The 18190-nt window shown below is 40.5% G+C and overlaps 1 protein-coding gene and 1 non-coding gene across 6 annotated transcripts in view; both read right to left on the bottom strand.

Annotated features, from left to right (window-relative positions):
- Positions 1-18190, bottom strand: part of LOC126291772 (1-phosphatidylinositol 4,5-bisphosphate phosphodiesterase) — a 372603-nt gene that overhangs the window by 116889 nt on the left and 237524 nt on the right. For 2 of the 5 annotated variants that reach the window (XM_049985456.1, XM_049985458.1), the window contains one exon: positions 6627-6706. The exons of 1 other annotated variant lie outside the window; for it this stretch is intronic. In XM_049985456.1, the coding sequence (XP_049841413.1) occupies positions 6627-6706 (80 nt within the window). Of the gene's footprint in view, positions 1-6626; positions 6707-12648; positions 12729-18190 lie in introns of all 5 variants that reach the window. 2 more of the 5 variants (XM_049985457.1, XM_049985459.1) reach the window with 1 other exon arrangement.
- On the bottom strand, positions 730-804 carry Trnas-cga (transfer RNA serine (anticodon CGA)). Its single transcript has one exon. It is a non-coding gene; the product is annotated as a tRNA-Ser (tRNA).

Genomic DNA, 18190 nt, shown 5'->3' with positions numbered 1-18190 from the left:
AGCTTAAGAAGAAAGGCTAAACTAGTACTGAAACCAGTTACTGCAGGAGAAAGTCAGTGTGCTACACACACAGAATTTCCCTATGCCCTACACTGTCTCTCCACTCGATATTTGAGCACTCACAACAATTCCGGTCTGTATTTGCCCACTAGGATTACTGTTTAAAGTACTTTTTGCCCCCTTCTAGATTACATTTGACCGAAGCACAATAAGTCTCCCATAGCGCTTGTACACTGCAGCACAACTGGAGTGTTAGGGAAAATAAACAGATCTGACAAACAAAGATGTGGTATAAAGGCTACACTCACTGTCCTTCGTGCTGTCATAGGAGGATCCAGGCTAAACAGGCTGTACCTACAGAGCCAAATAATTTTGGAAACAATGTATCAGCTCAGAAACTATTGTTTTCTACATACTCTACAACAAAATAAAAGCCCTAAGAAATCAACAGTTCTGTCAACAGTGATTACTCATTTTACAAAAAGTTTAAAACAGTAACAAGTTTAATTTCAGAAACCCAGAATGACATTTCACAAAATGTCAACATTTTATGAACGACAAGTGTAGCATTTTTTATCAGTGAGCACCCAACTCGGATTAACATTTTAATTTATAGCGTGAGTCTCAGCTACAGTGGAATCGATAGTGCGAATAGGACAAGGAATGATTACAGTTTTGACACTTGACAGACAACGTCCAACTATGAAACTTCCTGCAGAATAAAGCTATGTGCCTGGCCGAGACTCGAACTCGGGACCTTTGCCTTTCGCGGGCAAGTGCTCTACCAACTGAGCTACCCAAGCACGACTCACATCCCATCCTCACAGCTCTACTTCAGCCAGTACCTCGTCTCCTACCTTCTAAACTTTACAGAAGCTCTCATGCGAAAAAAAATTCATTCCAGAAACGTCCCCCAGGCTATGGCTAAGCCATGCCTCCGCAATATCCTTTCTTTCAGGAGTGCTAGTTCTGTATGGTTCGCAGGAGAGCTTCTGTAAAGTTTGGAAGGTAGGAGACGAGGTACTGGCAGAAGTAGAGCTGTGAGGACAGGGCGTGAGTTGTGCTTGGGTAGCTCCGTTGGTAGAACACTTGCCCGCGAAAGGCAAAGGTCCCGAGTTTGAGTCTCGGTCCGGCACACAGTTTTAATCTGCCAGGAAGTTTCATATCAGTGCACACTCCACTGTAGAGTGAAAATTTCATTCAATGTCGAACTAATCGGACAAGCAGCACTAGCTCATCTAAAATAGGGTGTAGGTAGGAAGCACTTGTTGCTTTTCAAATAAAACATTCCAGAATTCACTTTGGCTGATTACAGAAACTACAGAAAAGCAAATCGAGACAGACAGAAGGGGATCGGAACACACTGTTCGCCACTCACCGTCCTCCGATACGACTTGACGGCAGTGTGTGAAATGCTCGCCGAGGGTAGTACTGACTGTGGCAGCGATAGTCCGTCTAATTTCAATTCAAATTCCCCACTAACTTCTACTACTCTGACAAATGTTCACATTCATAGTACTTGTGGGCACGAACCAGTGAAGTAGCCACAAAATAAAAAGAGTGTGGCAAGGCAACACAGAGAATCTAATACAGTGCAGAGGTACCTTGCATTTAAAACAGCCTGAGTGCTCCCAAACAGCCACCCAGGAGAATTTACGCCACACATTGCACTAACTGTTTTTTTACCTCTCCAAATGCTGGAGGAAGATAATGGGGCTTTCTTTTTAGAGTACTGACTGGAATCAAATCCAGTGTTTGTAGCGTTCAGCAAATATAATGTACGTCATCTTCACATGTGGCAAACCGGTCGCAGATTTTTCCAATGACATGAATGGCAACAGTGCCATCTCAGAAGGGAAAACCCCATGCTCACGATAATTCGACAAGCACAGAGGTTTGTAAACATTACTTTTACTTGATGGTGACGGTCAGATCAACTGACAAAGTCCTACATTCATCCAAGCTGTTATAGACTGAGTGCCACATGTCAAAATTAAAAAACAATTCCGTCAATCACATGCTATGTGCATTGGTGGCTCACTGTATAGGTGTCAGACAGAGAACCTGAAGACCCAGGGTACAATCTCTAACTGGTGCAAAGCGTTTTTTCTGTCATTTATTCCTTCTTTCACTTTGAGCAATACCTTGTCATAGTGAAACATTCCTAGCTGTACACTCTGTAACAGCCTGAATAACTGAGTTCACAGGTCAGTGCAGGTCAAGGGGGACACCAGCTGCAGGCATACCTCAATGAGCCTTATTAAAGGAAACAAGTCTCTTCGAGACTTTCCTGTCTGTATCGGCAGCTTAATCAAACTCCTTTTTATGCGTGACAGGCAACTGTTTAATTGTCTTATTACAATTACTGTTTTAGATTTACACCATCATTACGGTATCTGTATACATCAAACCAAAACACGAAACAACTAGAAATGCTTAAGAATCAATCACCAATAAATTCTGAGATGTTACCATATTTCTTTTTCTTTGTCAGTATATTCTTGTACAACTGATGTAATTTTATTGCAAAATTTTTTATTCCGTTTTATGTTTTGATCCCATATTTTCTTTGTAATGCATTGTAATAACATTTAACACTGAAGGTGTGAAGAAGATTTAGTTACACCTTTGCTTAGGTTTTCTTTTCATAATAAATGTCTATGGTAGTACACTCTTCAACACATCTACACTTACCTGACAATCAGTTGTGACTGATTTCATATCGAACATTCCACCTTTTAGACAAAGATACCTGTTTGGTCCTGTAGATATTTAGCAGTTCAAATTGAAAGTAATTACATGGATTGTATACTGATACATGCTATGATGTGTAATTAATGGTTGATCTTTCATAAATATGAATTTATGCCAGTGTGTATGACTGATTGATCGTCATGGATTTGTAGCCATTTTATGCTTTCCTCTGATGTAAATATATAATGTGACAATGGCATAAATCAAACCCAGTGTTATAATAAGAGACAATTAAACAGTTGCACAACCTCAATTAAACAAACAAAGCCATTGGGTATCACCTTCAAAAAAATGTTTAGTTAAACTTTCACAGTCCATTTAACATGCAAGGTTTTTACATTAACACTGTACAGTATCACAACACCTGCTTCAGATAATCCGAGTAGATTTTAACTCACCTACTTCTTCTCATTTAACATATAGTCTGAGGAAAATGCAAAGCAATATTTTGAAGGGAATGAGGGTGGTGTCTACCCATGGGAAAAGGATCGAATGTATAAAATTTTCTGACAAAGTGGCACTTTTTACTGAATTTTAATTGACAATGAACAAAACGACAGTAGGTCTGAGTGCAGCATGCCAAGAGTACAAGATGAGAATTATTAATAGTAAGGAAATCAAGGACATGACCATTCCTACAAAGTAAAGGAATATATAGCTGTGAGGTAAGGGCAGGGCACAGTTGTGCAAGTAAAAAGAAATCAAATACAAAGGCACCTAACAGAGGAAGAGGAGATGACATGCACCCAAGCAATAACAACCAGAATTGCAATGGTTAAGCAAGCATTCAAATACCAGGAAGAAAACTGAACAGACATGTAAGCAAAATACTGGTTAAATGCTTTGTCTGGAGTGGGGTTCTACACAGTGCAGAAATATGCACAATAAGAAATAAAGATGAAAGAAGACTGGAGGCTTTTGAGATGTAGACAAGGACAAGTATGGTAAAAATAAACTGGACGGAAAGAATTAAGGATGAAGGACTATTAAGAAGGAATTGTGAACAAATACAAATACTGTAGGAGATTTAAATAGAAAGAGAACTTGTTAGGACACTATCTAGAAGGCACCATTACTATCACATGCTTTAGAAGCAACAGCTAAAGGAAAAAAGAGGAAAAGGGAGAAAAGATATCCAGCTAGTGGACAAAATCAGAGTGCAAAACAAGTACATAATGACAAAAGAATGGCAGAGGACAGAAAATGCAGGAGAGCTAATATTATCTTAGGACCTTCCTAACTAGATAGACCAGATATGTGGCTGTTATCACACAGGTAGTAATTAAGCAGCAGACACTACACATGTCCTTTGTCGGATACGTATCTCCACATTACAGACACGTGTATAGTGCTGATTGGTGAGCACAAGACATATGGTGCAATCTCTCAGGAAATGGTGTCACAGGACCACTCCTGGCTACAATTTTTCTTTACTTGCCTGAAGCGAGGGCCAGACTAGTGTCCCACAATTTATCAGAATTTTACATTGTAAACTAAACATATCTCAATTTTGCCATGATACAGACAGATGACAGTGTTTTTTACATTAATGTTTTGTTTCATGTATTACGTAATAACAACAGCCGACAAGGTAGAAGGACAGCAGTGCTATGACAAATGCGTTGTCGTGGGTTGAAACTTCCCATTTCCTGAAGCATTGCAACAAGACGAGAAAACATCTGTCAGGAAGGTGAGTTCTTGTCAGGATATAGCTCTCGGTACAGTTGCACTGAATGCATAGCATTTGCCTTACCTTCAACAACAACAATAAAAGAAACACTATGTCAATGCAGTGTGAACGAAGGACAGCCTTTACTGTATGCCTACTCTAGACAACAGTATTTAGAAGGACTAAACTACTGTACCAAAAGTACCTGTACATAAGAAAACAGTATTGCTATTACTGATCTGCTAACTTACATTCCCCATAGATGAGTAGCATTTCTACCTCCTCTTTGTTGGTGTACATTCTACGTATGTTTACATTTGTCCTCTGTCAACGTCAGCACATGGATGTGTTCCATTACCCTGAGTACCTGCACTAACTACTGGGAGCATCAATGTCAGTGTTGTGTTATATGATTAATAACATTGTTTTTCAGTGAATGGTACACTGTGATACATTTTTGAATAGATCTTTACGAGAGAAAATGAACTACCGAATAAAAAATACAGGGCGCCATTTTAAAAGCATTACTGCTGTTCACATCTTAGTAAAAAACAAAGCTACAATGAAGGCAATCATGATGATTTATGTGCCCCTGATGGCTAAGGAATGTTTGCTTGAAACATTTTGTAATTTGTGTATGGACAAACAGTTATTTAGGGTGGTCAAGATAAATGAGACACCCAGTATATATATATATATATATATATATATATATATATATATATATATATATATATATATATATATATATATATATATATATATACACACACAGGGTGTTACAAAAAGGTACAGCCAAACTTTCAGGAAACATTGCTCACACACAAATAAAGAAAAATATGTTATGTGGATATGTGTCCGGAAACGCTTACTTTCCATGTTAGAGCTCATTTTATTACTTCTCTTCAAATCACATTAATCATGGAATGGAAACACACAACAACAGAACGTACCAGCATGACTTCAAACACTTTGTTACAGGAAATATTCAAAATGTCTTCCGTTACCGAGGATACATGCATCCACCCTCCGTCGCATGGAATCCCTGATGCGCTGATGCAGCCCTGGAGAATGGCATATTGTATCACAGCCGTCCACAATACAAGCACGAAGAGTCTCTACATTTGGTACCAGGGTTGTGTAGACAAGAGCTTTCAAAAGCCCCCATAAATGAAAGTCAAGAGGGTTGGGGTCAGGAGAGCGTGGAGGCCATGGAATTGGTCCGCCTCTACCAATCCATTGATCACCGACGTGATGAACACTAACCTGTTGATGCTACGTACTGATGTGCTTGATGCTAGTACTTTAGAACAATGAGTCGCATGTCAACACAAGCACCAAAGTCAACATTACCTTCCTTCAATTGGGTCACTGGCGGTGAATCGAGTACATACTGACGAAACAAAAATGAGCTCTTAACATGGAAATTGTTTCCGAACACATCTGCACATAACATCTTTTCTTTATTTGCGTGTGAGGAATGCTTCCTAAAAGTTTGGCTGTACCTTTTTGTAACACCCTGCATACTAAAGCGTTTCCTACAGTCTTGTCAGTGCCAGTACCCTGCATTGTGCTACAAACATGAGGGATTTATGGAACACGATGTGTGAACAAATTAAAGGAGTGTTTGATGAGTGAGACGCACAGTCACGGTTCTGCCTCCACCTGAACTTCCACCGTCCCCAACAGTTCCCACACTGGAGCACTTTTTCAGTGAGCTAATCTAACAGGAAAACTACACATTTCTGAAAAGTTTAGAACAGCCATCTCTTTTCCTGTAAGCAATCACTACAGTAGCATTTAAATGAATCACATGTTCTACAACAACACAGATTTAAGTGTAAAGATTTACACCACCATACAGTTCCAGTATCTAGCAGAATACAAACCATTTGCTCCACAAGAAACTACACTATACAGCAACTCAAATGTTGCCCACACAATTTTTTTTCTGTAAAAAGTTGACTTGTAAGCCGACAACATATTCACAGGGGGTCAATTTGCGACCAGCACGATGGTAGCTACAAAGAGGTGGAGACACAATGTGAAGGGGCGCGGCACGGGTGTCACCGAGCTGATACATCTATGGGGAGGGGGACGGGGAGGGGTGCCAAAATAGAGGCGATGCCTGGATCCTCCCTGCTCGCAAGGCGGGGAAGGCGAGGCCCAGTATCGGGGTACGCGCCACACTAACTACACTTACTGTTTCATGAGGTTGGTGCGCGGGCACACATTGTTGATCTTGTTGTTGTGTGTGATCTTTCGCAAGCCGTCCCTCCACGTCTACACGGTAGATGGCGTGTCGAGAGGAAAGGGGCGAAAGAGACAGGCAGAAAAATAGTTGTATTTACTCGTGTAACACAACAACAAAACAAATGACACATATTACTGCAACAATAATTATACGATGTTTAATGACTAGAACAGCACATAAGTTAAATCACCAGTACAGAAGCTCAGTTTTCAAGAAAGGAGTTTCTCCCTGTATTAGCAGAGAAACTGTTCAGTTTAGTTATATTATAACAATACTGAGCTTATGTAGCAAATGTCCGCAGAAATCCTGAAAAGAAAAAGTGAGTGATGGATACAAATGTATACAGGGCATCTGAAAACAAGTTGCAGAAAATGTAGAAGCCAAATATTCCCAATGTGAGTCAGGATGTGTTACACGTTGGCTCCTCAAATGATCAATTCACAGCGACTGCCAGAATAAATATGAAGGAATTGCTCAGCATCCGGACCCAAGGGCAGAGGCCTTATGTTATGTGAGGAACAGAGAGTTCACACTCGTGATTAGGAAGAGGGAGAAGTCTAACCCAGAACTCATACTTTCAGCAGAACAGGTGATGGAAAGGTAGATAGTATCTGAGGAATGTAGGGGAAACAAATGGAAGAAATGACAAGAAAGTCAATGGAAGGGGTGACGGGGAGGGGAGAAGAGTCAGGAGCTCGGAGTGGAATAAAGTTGATCCACAAGGGAATGATATGACATGTATATCAATCCTCCTGTGTGCCTAACCTGATCTACCCTTCTGAAACTGGACAGTGGAGAACATGGATTTAAGTGAGATACAGGTGTGTGAAACGAAATTTCACATAATCTAAATGCGAGTACTACATATGGACAGAATAAGGAATAAAGAGATCAGGGAAATGGTAAACGAAAGGGAATAGAATTAGTGAGGCTTAAGTGGTACAAAAGATAAAGAGAAGGTTATGTGATAGAATAATAAGGAAGATTCACGCACTGAACCTCTAAGACAAAAGTAGAAAAGAAGAGTGCGGAATAGTTGGCTGAAAGGTTGGTGTAGAGAACTTGGAGAGAATGCATGTACTAGAACAGAGTGGTAGGGGGAGGGGGAGGGGTGTCAGGGTAAAATGGAGAGGCTTACATGCAAAGCAGGCCCGGCTAGTGGCCACACACTGTCCTTTACAAGGGTTCATCAAGTGGTAGCAGTGTGTGCACGATTGTCAATTTCTGCAAACTCCAGGAAGGCTCCTCCTTTGCACCACTCCCTCACAATCAACATGGTGGTGATATCTGTAAGTGTGTCACGTTCAGAATGCAGTGTCACGCACCCCACAACGTTACGAGGTATGACATGACTGCTTCATGGATGGGCGTAAACATCACTAACTGTGGAACTTATCTTTCTTAAATAAATTTCTAGTGAGCTCTCACTCTTAAGGCATAATCAACATTTCTGATCCCTTTCCATTCCTGTCATAACACTGTTAGGCAATTTTTGTGTCTTATTTTCAGGCACCCTGTAAACACCAACCTGAAGCACAAAACAAATAAAATGTTTGCCACTAATTTGGCAGCCTGTAGAATGCTCCCAAATGCTTGCTCAGTTCATTTCTGTAACAAATGTATTATTTTCCTCTTGGTGAAAAAACATGCAACTACCTTTCACTGGGTTGTATGCATGACACCTTTAATGATAAGTGCAATAAATGAGTATTTCTGTAAATTTTATGGTAACTTCCAACACTTTCTTTGCAATGTAACCCATACAGCTCCACCTGCATTCTGTTAGCTAGCACAAAACGGATGTCTCAGCCTAATGTTGAGGCCATCAGTCGAGGTGGAGGACAGGCACGAGGGGAGGGGTACGGGCAGGGGGAGGGGGAAGGAGAGTGGGCGTCACTGAGGTCATGACCCCCATCCCCAGAAATGTGGTTTAGGGGGTAATGACTGTATAGTTACCCCAGGAGTGTGAACCACTCTGCAAAGACAAGTTGAAGTCACAGCTCCATTGAAATTAAGACGGAAAACAAATCTAAAGGCTTGGTCTCTTTTTTAAATTTTGTAGTGACAAATGTTTTGAAGCCATATTCTCTTGCCATTTCATATAATAAAACATACCTTCATACAGTTTACAACGAGAGTTATGGTAACCAGCAGTGCAAATCCACTGTTTATAGACCTGTACTTAAAAATACTAATAAATGAAAAATTAATTGAGAACTCAGCTCTGTGTCCATTATGAACCAATGGGTGTGAGTGCAGTACTTACACTATGTGATCAAAAGTAAGCAGATATCCCCAAAAACATACGTTTTTCATATTAAGTGCATTATGCTGCCACCTACTGCAAGGTACTCCATATCAGCAACCTCAGTAGTCATTGTACATCGTGAGAGAGCAGAATCGGGTGCTCCACGGAACTCACGGACTTCCACCGTTGTCAAGTGATTGGGTGCCACTTGTGTCATATGTCTGTACACGATATTTCCACACTCCTAAACATTCCTAGGACCACTGTTTCCCACGTGATACTGACATGGAAACATGAAGGGACACATACAGCACAAAAGCGTACAGGCTGACCTCGTCTGTCGACTGACAGAGACCGCCGACAGTTGAAGAGGGTCGTAATGTGCAATAGACAGACATCTATAGGGACCATCACACAGGAATTCCAAACTGCATCAGGATCCACTGCAAGTACTATGGTAGGTACGTGAGAGGTGAGAAAACTTTGTTTTCATGGTTATGAGCGGCTGCTCATACGCCACACATCACACCGGTAAATTCCAAACGACACCTCACTTGATGTATGGAACGTAAACATTCGCCGATTGAACCGTGGAAAAACATTGTGTGGAGTGACAAATCACAGTACACACTGTGGCAATCCGATGGCAGGGTGTGGGTATGGCGAATGCCCTGTGAGTGTCGAATGCCTGGTGAACATCATCTGCCAGAGTATGTAGTGCCACAAGTAAAATTCAGAGGCAGCGGTGTTATGGTGTGGTCGTGTTCTTCATGAAGGGGGCTTGCACCCATTGTTGTTTTGTGTGGCACTCCCACAGCACAGGCCTACATTGATGTTTTAAGCACTTTCTTGCTTCTCACTGTTCAAGAGCGATTTGGGGATGGCGATTGCATGTTTCAACACAATCGAGCACCTGTTCATAATGCATGGCCTGTGGTGGAGTTGTTACATGACAATAACACCCCTGTAATGGACTAGCCTGCACAGAGTCCTGACCTAAATCTTACAGAACACTTTTGGGATGTTTTGGAATGCCGACTTTGTGCCAGGCCTCACTGGCCAACATTGATACCTCTCCTCAGTGCAGCACTCCGTGAAGAATTGGTTGACATTCTCCAAGAAACCTTATAGCACCTGATTGAATGTATGCCTGTGAGAGTGGAAGCTGTCATCGAGGCTAAGAGTGGGCCAACACCATACTGAATTCCAGCATTACTGACGGAGGGCACCACAAACTTTTAAGTCATTTTCAGCCAGATGTCCAGGTACTTTTGATCACATAGAGTACATTACATTAACTTCAATGTGAGGTTAAATGTTGCAAAGATGACGGCTTTCAATGATCCCACCTATGACGGCGCAGATAAATTGCAGCAAGCCGAAAGATCTACCAATGATGCCTCCACTCTATGGCAGTGTAGCTGAAAGTCAATAAGATAACTGCTAGGGTTGATGGGACCACCCTGGTTTCTCATTAATGGCTAATGAAAACTTAACTGGGTCAGAGAGTGGTGCTGTAAGGCATCACCAAGTCATCCTTTTGTTGGTCTTTGTAGACTGCTTGTAGTCTTCAGTGTACAGCACGTAAGGTTAGAACAATAAAATATTCTCTATCCAGAGGAAGAATTAGCAATTGTTTGAATTGTAAACATTGTCAGAGTCGGTCAACAGGAAGTTGAGACCACAATACACAACCTTCAGGGTGAATGTCGATCAGACAAATGTTCTGCTGCAGGTCCACTGTGTCCCAGTGGAACTAACAAATGCAATTAACAAATGACAATTTCTGAAAGCTGAGCTGATATACACAGATACTTAAAAAGATGTGACCCTTGCCTCACTTCCCATCAGAAATCAGATGTTACTACTGATGATGAGTCAGGTGGTTAACTACTGTAGAGCAAATCTTATACAAGCAAGAAGACAACACAGGGTTTTCGAGAGTGAATGTTCTGCACTCTGTTTTTATACATCTGGCAAACTTTACAGTCAACTGATCAGTCGAAAGAAATTTCGCTGTAGGATTCAGGAAAAGGCGAGAGAGTGCACGAGATACAATTAGTCAAATGTATGGAGGCATTTAGCAGCTTAATAATCTGCAAGCTATTTCTGAGTGTGCAGTGGAGGGAGAGAGAACTGCCCACACAGCCTCATTCGAGTCCCAGCTCTCTACTCTGCACTTACTTGATAGCATTTCACGAGAACAACTTGGCATTTCCTGCAAAGATTCACTTTTAAACTACCCAAATATCTATGTTACACTCAATACTTCATGAACTGCACTATTTACAAATGTTGAGTAACGTAAGCATATGAAAAAGATATTGGCTCCAGGGAGTAAATTTGAAGGCCAGTGATGAAGTGCATTACTTATAAGAACACATGTCATCTGTGGGATTCAGAGAGGATTACCAACAGCTTTCTTGTTGTTGGGAACCTGCAGCAAATTGAAAAGGAAGGCTGATTTCCATTACTCCATCTGAGAAGGCCTGTAGGAAGTGAAAAGCATCAAAGTGTAGAGGAAACGTACTGACGAGTAACAAGAGAGTGTGTTTATGGGTAGAACAACAATACGAACATTAAGCACAGCAAAGACTGAATGAACTTTTCTAAAAGTGGAAAAAAATGATACTGTAGTGCATTTGGCACTGTAATAACTTGGAAGGCAATAGTGTATAACACATCATAAAAGTGATGTTTGTATTCCTTGTACAGCTATTAGTCCAATGAATGCCACAGTAATCTGTGTAAAAAATACTGATCAAAATATGCTTAAGAGGTACACCGAAAAACAAAATGTTACTCAAATAACATCAACAATTTCATCCAAATACTTTTCAGTGTCTGCATACAAAAAAAATTAAAACAAAATTAAAAAAAAAAAAACTTTGCCTTTCTGCCCACTGAGTCACTAAAACATTTTTAAAATTATTTTTATGTGCAAATGTCCACATGTGAATTATTAACACACACATATAGCCTAAAGAAAGAGTTACTCCTACCAAATTTACCGGAGAACATATAACACAGGTCATAGTCTCAACACTATTATAGTTCCAGCTGACATCACTATGGCCATGCATTACACGGCCTGTCTGTTTCTTTTCTTCTTCTAAATCTGTCAGCATGCACATTTTCAAAACAGAAATACTGTAAACTATGTATGCAAGACTGCCAATGAATCAAATACACAAAGTTTTAAAACACACTAAACATTAGTGAAACACTGTACTTTAACTTGACAGTGGACACACACATCATGCTCTAATGACTGTTTGCCACCATGCATGTTAGCACACACTGCACAAGTTGTAAGCTTTCTTACAGATTACTGGGGCTGTGTGTTCCAAAAGAAAGTGTTACAACATCAGAAGTTGTTCCTAACAAGTTACCAGTGTAACCCGAAACCATCACAAATCTGCAAGGACAATTCTGGGCCAGAGTGCACATGAACAGAAAATACATTTTTGGTATTCTCTTCTTTTGGAACACACATATCTAATAAGGAATACTTGCTCAATGTCGAGCAGGATAAGTTTTATCAGTTAATAGTGTAACATGAGCTAAGGAAAGAAACCATGCTTAACGGCACATAAATATGGATAATCAGTATTCTAGCCAGAAACATGACACACATGCTGACTGGAACAGTAGTCCCATACTGAAGCAATCTGTTCCAGGATATTAATAGTTAGCACACAGATATCTGAAAGCAAAACTTACTGTTTCTTTAAACACGTCATGGGGCAAACATTATTCGCTTTCACGTTGTGCGTGATTTTTCTGATCCCATCTAACCAGGCCTGTAGGAAGTGAAAAGTATTAAAGTGAGACAGAAACATGAGACATTCTTCTCTTGTCGTTTGCAAACCCTGTGCTTCAGCATGCTTCTGCGGATGTGCCGGCCGCTAAAAGTACAATCTCAACCCGTGTTAGACTCAAATAAAAATAGTAATAAAAAATCTACTATATTATTTCCATACCAGCTATCAACTTACTGGAAAATACATTTTTTGGCAGGCAAATAAGATGTCAAGCACAGAAATCATATAAAGAAAGACATTGTTAATCGCTGGATGAGTTCCTCAGTTCGCAAATGCCAATAAAAAGCTTCGGGGAAGAGTTAACACCCAAAGTAGTAAGTAGAACATGCAATTATACCTACTTTGGCATAATTTCCAAGAACCATTTCAAATTGTTATTCATTATTTATCTAAAACCTTTATCATTAAAATATTCTTGTCACTTAGAGACTGTCACCTCCTGGAATAGACAAGAATTCAAACTGCTAAATTATAATAGTTTACTTTCTAATTACATATGTTTAATGTATTTTTTAATGTGAATAGAAAGTGCTGCAGGACTGTGGTTGTCTTCTCCTCTCAAACTCACACATCTCCTCTGCTATGCTGTCCAAATCAAATCTGAATGGGTGGGACTCTCTCTCTCTCTCTCTCTCTCTCTCTCTCTCTCTCTCTCTCTCTCTCTCTCTCTCTCTCTCTCTGCAAATATTCACATCATGTGATTCCCACTACAGCACTCGATCCCTGGGATAAGTTTCCTTGTCATAATATTAAATCTCGAAGTGCAAGTGGCATTTAATATTAATTCATATTTCATTTTTTCCATCATTCATGATGCACCATTACAGTTGCTAGGACATAGTACTTTAGTTCGTCCTTACGTGGAAGGACAATTGCGAGAAATTGCCCTGCACAGTACAGTCCATTTTCCCAACCGCTATTATTATATGAGTAGGCAACATTGAGTATAATCACTGAAGACAGTGCTCAATGACATGGTTTCTATGGATATTTCTGTATATGTACACAGGTGACTGATGGCAATACGTGGAGAGTAGTAAAGTCACAAAAAACCATGTACAACAACTGGGTGGACAGTTGGAAAACTGGCTGCACGTCGATGGAAAAAGGAGTCAGTTCTGGGAGGAAAGTGACAGTGGTAACCCAGGCTAACATTTAAAGAGCAGAAAACATCATGTTCATTGAACTGCAAGCAGCCAGAAGCATTCTGCACCACACAGTGCACAAACACCTTAAGCTCGGGAACGTGTCCGACAGGTGGGTTTCCAAATTCCTGAATGCAGCACAAACACAACAATGCAAGTATGTGGGCAGTGATCTTCTTGAAAGCCACGGCTACGATCCAGAATATTTCATGCTCAAACTCCCGACAAGTCTCTGTCCTGCACCCGTGAGCAGGATACCGAAGCCCTATGAGTGCAGTGGATGCATAATGACTGACCCCTCCTGAAGAAGTTCTGTACAGGGCTTCCAGTGGGACAACACATGGCCACAGTCTTTGTGGAGAAGGACAGAATCCTCATCACTGATTGGCTGTAACTGGGGACCACTGTTAACAAATTAATAGTGCAGACTCTGCAGATGTTGCACCGTGCAATTCAAAATAAACAGCCAGGCTAATGGGTGAAAGGAACTCTCACATCACAGCAACTCTTGCTCCCATGCCAACTGTGTGTGTGTGTGTGTGTGTGTGTGTGTGTGTGTGTAAAGAAAAATACCAATATGGCGTGCCCGCCTTACATAAATGAGTGTCAATGACAATTTAAAGCTTAGTAAGAATACGCAAGTCACAAACTTTATAGCACTTGCAAGGCTGTCTGAAGGCCTGCACAGGAATATGAGGCTCACCTTTCAAGTTCTCACAAGCAACGATTACGACAGTTGGCATTAACTTCATTATTATTTTACAATGCGTCATGTGCTGTTGTTGAAACAATGGCAGCAAAGGATAGCAGCATCTAGTGTATGTACCGCACACGTGGCCAACATCAGACCAAAATAGTTGCATCACATTGGTGTGGCACTGTTTCTTACATTTGTGCTAAGACTGAAACTTTAATATTACATGTATTTTCACTGTTTTCAAACATTTCTATATTTTTACCAAGAATGGTGTTGAATTATTGTTGCTACAGATGGAAATTCATTAGAAGAAGAAAAGTTGTTTTTCGCAACCAAAATGTCTAATTATAGCAACCACACCAATAAGTGGTGCTTTGTGTGTCAATTAATATCAAAGATATAAAACTGTAGGGCTAATTTATGAGACAAAATATTTATGAGAAAAGTTCTATGTAAATCAGAGAGTGAGGCAGCATGCTGGTGGTCAATCCATTGAATTTACGTACATATTTTAATCAACTTTCATCTGCAGATAATATTTATACACCATCCATCCGACAAGTTCTGAAATCGATTTTATCCCTGGCATACAAGCAACATCAGCTTAGTAAACTATGATGGCAGTGACGTGCAACTGACTGGCCAGTTACAGGCAGGCAGTGTTATGTGATGGATATGAAGTTGCAACAAAGCAACATATTTAAACCGAGTGTTCGAGCTATTCTCCACAACGTTTTGAAGAAGAGAAACACGTGTGAAGTTTCTCCCACACACCACGACTCCTGAACAGAGACATGGATGCCTGTACACCAGTCACAGACAATTCTTTCCTAGAAAAAATCATCACAGGTGCACACACAATTTGTGTTATCAATACAAGCCTACCACAGAGTGACACACTGAAGCAATTGACACGAAGGGGCAATACTTTTGATGACATAACCGACATCTGAGCCATGTGACGAGCAAGTTGAACAATGTACCAAAGAAGAACTTTTCTGGCAGTTTCACATGGCTGTAAGACTATTCTGTGTGTTGCACAAAAGTGAGGGTAGTCTCTAAACACCTAAAGCATTAAAAGCACCAACTTAATTTTTCTCTATTCTTATTCCTTCTATCTTGAAACTTTTTGAACTGACAGATTATATAGCAGTCTTAGTCATTAACACAGATTAAACAGATCTGCTTAATGAAGTTGTCACAATAGGAAACTGTAGTACCTGCACAGTTCTGCTACTTATGATGTAAAAAATGAATATGAGAGATTAACACTCTAGTTTCACTAAGTATAAGCAGAATTATTTCATCCCTACAAGTGTTCTCGTGTGTAATAAAGCACTAACTAGCTGCATGTAACTGCAAATTAAAAGCTTGTCTATCCCCTCTTTTCCCTTAGAAAAAAAAACAATTAGAGGCATTTTAGCTCTGACACTAGTGGGAAACAAGAGTGGCTCTCTTCAAAGCTTGAAGCCAAGTTCATTCCAGATATGGACTGCAAGACACCTATCTGTATTGTAGTGACACAGCAACATTCACAACCTGCAGTACAGGCCACTTAGGGACGGTGTCATACCACAGTCAGTCAGTCACCTGACTTTTGGAGTCGACGTGTGCTGGACACAAAAATTCCATTCTGTGGGTGGCCGAGTGCTCACTCTGTAGCCTTTACAGTGTGTAACTAAATGCTCTTTATAGACTGACAACTCACAGGGGCGAAAAAGATTGTTAACACTAGCAGAGGAACTCGTGTCTGGAAATGTACCGTTTTTTTTTCACTACACGTAAAACATCACAATACACATTGCTATCTGACTCCTGCTAATTGTCGCCTAGGTCCACTTACAAGGTTTAGTGTTAATGGCACCAGTGATACAGTAGCTCCTAGATTGTTCTGATACAGATAACCAATAATCACTGGTCCTCCAGCTTCCATCCCGCTGAAACCCGCACCAGTAATTCTTCCTCAGATGCCACAGGGGTCTTATAAAGCGAGTATTTTGGGTAACATTTTGATGAAGAAGTAGTGGCACATCTTCCAAGAGGTCACACAGTACACTGTCAGGGAATCCCAAGTATCCAGCAGCCACAAGATGTAGTGGAAGAAGGTACGGCCTAGTCACATGTACATCCATGAACCCTGCACGAATGTTCAAGCTGTATTGTTCCTGAAATCCACGGAGACATGCAACAAGGTGGTTTTGATCAGTCCATACAACTGCTGCAGGAATTTAGAACATCTTCCCTCGTTAAGTTGGCTTCATTCAGGAAAAGGATTTGTTGTGCGAAGCCGGGCTTGTCTACACAACGGTGCAAGAACCACTTGCAGAAGTGGACTCATGATCTTAGAAGAAATATTAAGGAAAGCCAAATCTACGTTTCTATCATTTATAGACTTAGAGAAAGCTTTTGACAATGTTGACTGGAATACTCTCTTTCAAATTCTAAAGGTGGCAGAGATAAAACACAGGGATCGAAAGGTTATTTACAATTTGTACAGAAACCAGATGGCAGTTATAAGACTCGAGGGGCATGAAAGGGAAGCAGTGGTTGGTAAGGGAGTGAGAACAGGGTTGTAGCCTTTCCCCGATGTTATTCAATCTGTATATTGAACAAGCAGTAAAGGAAACAAAAGAAAAATTTGGAGTAGGTATTAAAATCTATGGAGAAGAAATAAAAACTTTAAAGTTCGCCGATGACATTGTAATTCTGTCAGAGACAGCAAAGGACTTGGAAGAGCAGTTGAACGGAATGGACAGTGTCATGAAAGGAGGGTATAAGATGAACATCAACAAAAGCAAAACAAGGATAATGGAATGTAGTCGAATTAAGTCGGGTGATGCTGAGGGAATTCGATTAGGAAATGAGACACTTAAAGTAGTAAAAGAGTTTTGCTATTTGGGGAGCAAAATAACTGATGATGCTCGAAGTAGAGAGGATATAAAGTGTAGACTGGCAATGGCAAGGAAAGCGTTTCTGAAGAAGAGAAATTTGTTAACAGCGAATATAGATTTATGTATCAGGAAGTCGTTTCTGAAAGTATTTGTATGGAGTGTAGCCATGTACGGAAATGAAACATGGACAATAAATAGTTTAGACAAGAAGAGAATGTGGTGCTACAGAAGAATGCTGAAGATTAGATGGGTAGATCACATAACTAATGAGGAGGTATTGAATAGAATTAGATAGAAGAGAAATTTGTGGCACAACTTGACAAAAAGAAGGGACAGGTTGGTAGGGCATTTTCTGAGGCATCAGGGGATCACAAGTTCGGCATTGGAGTGCAGTGTGGAGGGTAAAAATTGTAGAGGGAGACCAAGAGGTGAATACACAAAGCAGATTCAGAAGGATGTAGGTTGCAGTAAGTACTGGGAGATGAAGAAGCTTGCACAGGATACAGTAGCATGGAGAGCTGCATCAAACCAGTCTCTGGACTGAAGACAACAACAACAACAACAACAACAACAACATTACTTGCACCTTCTGAAGATGGTACAGGTGTAGCTGTTGCTCATGCAGAAAACGCCAGAAACTAAGGTGATCAGCATTCACTCTAATTGCTACATTTCTGGTACTCCTCGCCATGTTCTCGTCCACTGACA

This window comes from Schistocerca gregaria, chromosome 9 (genome assembly GCF_023897955.1).
Source record: "Schistocerca gregaria isolate iqSchGreg1 chromosome 9, iqSchGreg1.2, whole genome shotgun sequence".
Lineage (NCBI taxonomy): Eukaryota > Metazoa > Arthropoda > Insecta > Orthoptera > Acrididae > Schistocerca > Schistocerca gregaria.
The sequence above is the reverse complement of the archived record's forward strand: the minus strand, read 5'-3'. Positions and strand labels throughout refer to the sequence as shown.